Source organism: Pygoscelis adeliae, unplaced genomic scaffold (assembly GCF_000699105.1).
Source record: "Pygoscelis adeliae isolate BGI_AS28 unplaced genomic scaffold, ASM69910v1 Scaffold343, whole genome shotgun sequence".
Classification (NCBI taxonomy): domain Eukaryota; kingdom Metazoa; phylum Chordata; class Aves; order Sphenisciformes; family Spheniscidae; genus Pygoscelis; species Pygoscelis adeliae.
The window spans coordinates 78,001-80,050 of NW_008824402.1; the positions used below are offsets into that span (position 1 = coordinate 78,001).

The 2,050-nt window shown below is 49.1% G+C and overlaps 1 protein-coding gene across 1 annotated transcript in view; it reads left to right on the forward strand.

Moving 5' to 3' along the window:
• The window catches only part of PKP1 (plakophilin 1), a 43,810-nt gene extending 42,108 nt beyond the window's left edge, over positions 1-1,702 (forward strand). The window contains exons 12-13 of the mRNA XM_009320352.1: positions 261-345; positions 1,631-1,702. Coding sequence (XP_009318627.1) covers positions 261-345; positions 1,631-1,702 — 157 coding nt within the window. The remainder of the gene's footprint in view (positions 1-260; positions 346-1,630) is intronic.
• Positions 1,703-2,050: the final 348 nt, after the last annotated feature.

The following is a 2,050-nucleotide window of genomic DNA, read 5'->3' on the forward strand; positions in this document are numbered from 1 at the left end:
AGAAACACTCCTTCAGCTCAGTTTAATGCCTGTTTTTCCACTCAAATCCTCCCCTCTTTTTCATTTGCCCTGTTCCAGTCCCAGAGGTTGTTGTCACGTCACATTGCTGAGAGAGCAAGAACGGTTTTATTGACAGTCCTCCATCAAGTCTAGCCAGCCTCCCAGCTGGAGATGGGCTTATTTAAAGGCTGTTGGTAATGCATGTGGGTTGCTGCTCTGTGGCCGGGCATAATTCACCAGGGTTGCTTTCATCTTCCCAGCTCCTGTCCAAAAGCGGCCGAAGCTGCTCGCCTCTTTCTGACAGATCTTTGGTCAAACAGGGAGCTCCAGAGTGTGCTCAAGCAGGTAAGGAAAACGCTTCTGCTTTTTGGCTGACAAGAACAACCCTGGTCTTGACTCACTCGCTGAAGTCGGTGAGTTTGCAAAGGCCATGATTCTGCAGCAAGTACGGGCAGCGGCTGGGAGGAGCCCAGGGCGCTGTGAGGACCACGATGCTCTCAGCACACGGGCACCTGCCTAAGATCTAAGCAAGAGGCAGCGAGTCACAACCGCAGCTGCCAGGCCTGACTTCAGAGACTAAGTGGATGGCGGTGGGTCTGTGTCAGGCAGCTTGCACCCTGGGGATGATGCTAGCTTAGGTGGGCTCTTCCATGATACTCCTGGGGTCAATGCTGTCATGTCTGCACGGCACTGCTCTGTGCAGACGTTTCATGCTAGCTTGGGAGATTCCCTTCGTTGCAGTCCATCGCGTAAGATCAGCATGTCCCAACAGATCCCTGGCAAGGCTCCTCCTCTCTTTTCCCCCCATTTTCTTCTGTGTCCATAACCCTACCCTGTGGTTACATCACCCCTACAGTCAGGGTAATCTTTTAAACCAAGAACAGGAGTATTTAGGATTTGTTTTGCTCCCTGCAACAGAAGCTGTGAAAGTGCAGAGCCAGACGGGGCGCAGAGCCAGCTTCCAGCTCCCAGTGGCTTGCTTTGAACAAGCTGGGTTTTTCCAACTCAGCAGCAGCACCTGCAGAGAGTAAAGGGCCAAATTAAAGAGAAGGAGTAACATCCACAAAGGGGAGCACCCTGGGGGCAGGAAGGTAGAGAGCACCTAAATATCATTCTCATATTAACAGTTAGGGACTTTCTCCATAGGAGCTTGTGTAGTTTTGCACCAGGCTCTGCTCAGGAGCCTGTGCCAACTCATTTTGATGTGACTGAGTCACTCCTGTGTTCACACAGATGTTCATTGCATAGGTTTACATCAGATGAGAAGGATGGGAGTCTGCAAGGATATATGCATCATGCATGTATCTTTGCCATTTTTCCAGGATGAGGAATAAGATGAAATAATATTCGGTGAAGGATTAAGTAAAGGTTTCCTCCGGTAAAGCTGGAGAAGTCCAGCTCTTGGCGGATGGAAAGTAATGCAAGGAAGATGAAGTCCATCAATAAGGGTGACAGTTCACGTGTCGAAGGCACACAGAGGGAGGACAGAAGAGGTTGGTTGAGAATGAAGCACACTTTTTAAGTGGAGGACAGCTGTTGAAGTGGAGCAGGAGACTCTCTCTCACAGCAATAGACAGCTGTCAGTTCTGAAACTGATATGCACTCACTGCTCTTCATATGCATCTTTCAGCAAGGATTTGATAAGAACATGATGGGATCTTTAGCTGGAACAACCTTCAGGACCCTCTCCTCCAGATTTTAGGAGCCTCTCCATGCACGTTCAGGCTGCAGGTAAGAACAGGGCCCTTGTGCATGGGGAAGGGGTGGTTTTGGGGTAAAGGAGCGGTGCATGAACCCTCTGAGATTTTTGCTATTTTTAATCTCCCCTAACGTGGCTTTGTGAGATCTTCGTCACAAATCCTATCAGCCCAAATTGCAAAGTACTTGTTTCAATGAAAAGTCAGAAGTCGTGCTGTTCCTGGGTTTAATGCAGATGTTGCCCACAGTACACAGCTGTGTGTTTTAGACATGCTCAGCGCAGATGTGATAGGACAGACAAAGCTGCTGGACTTGACTATGCCTCATGTGACTGTCTTACTTACTTTGCCAA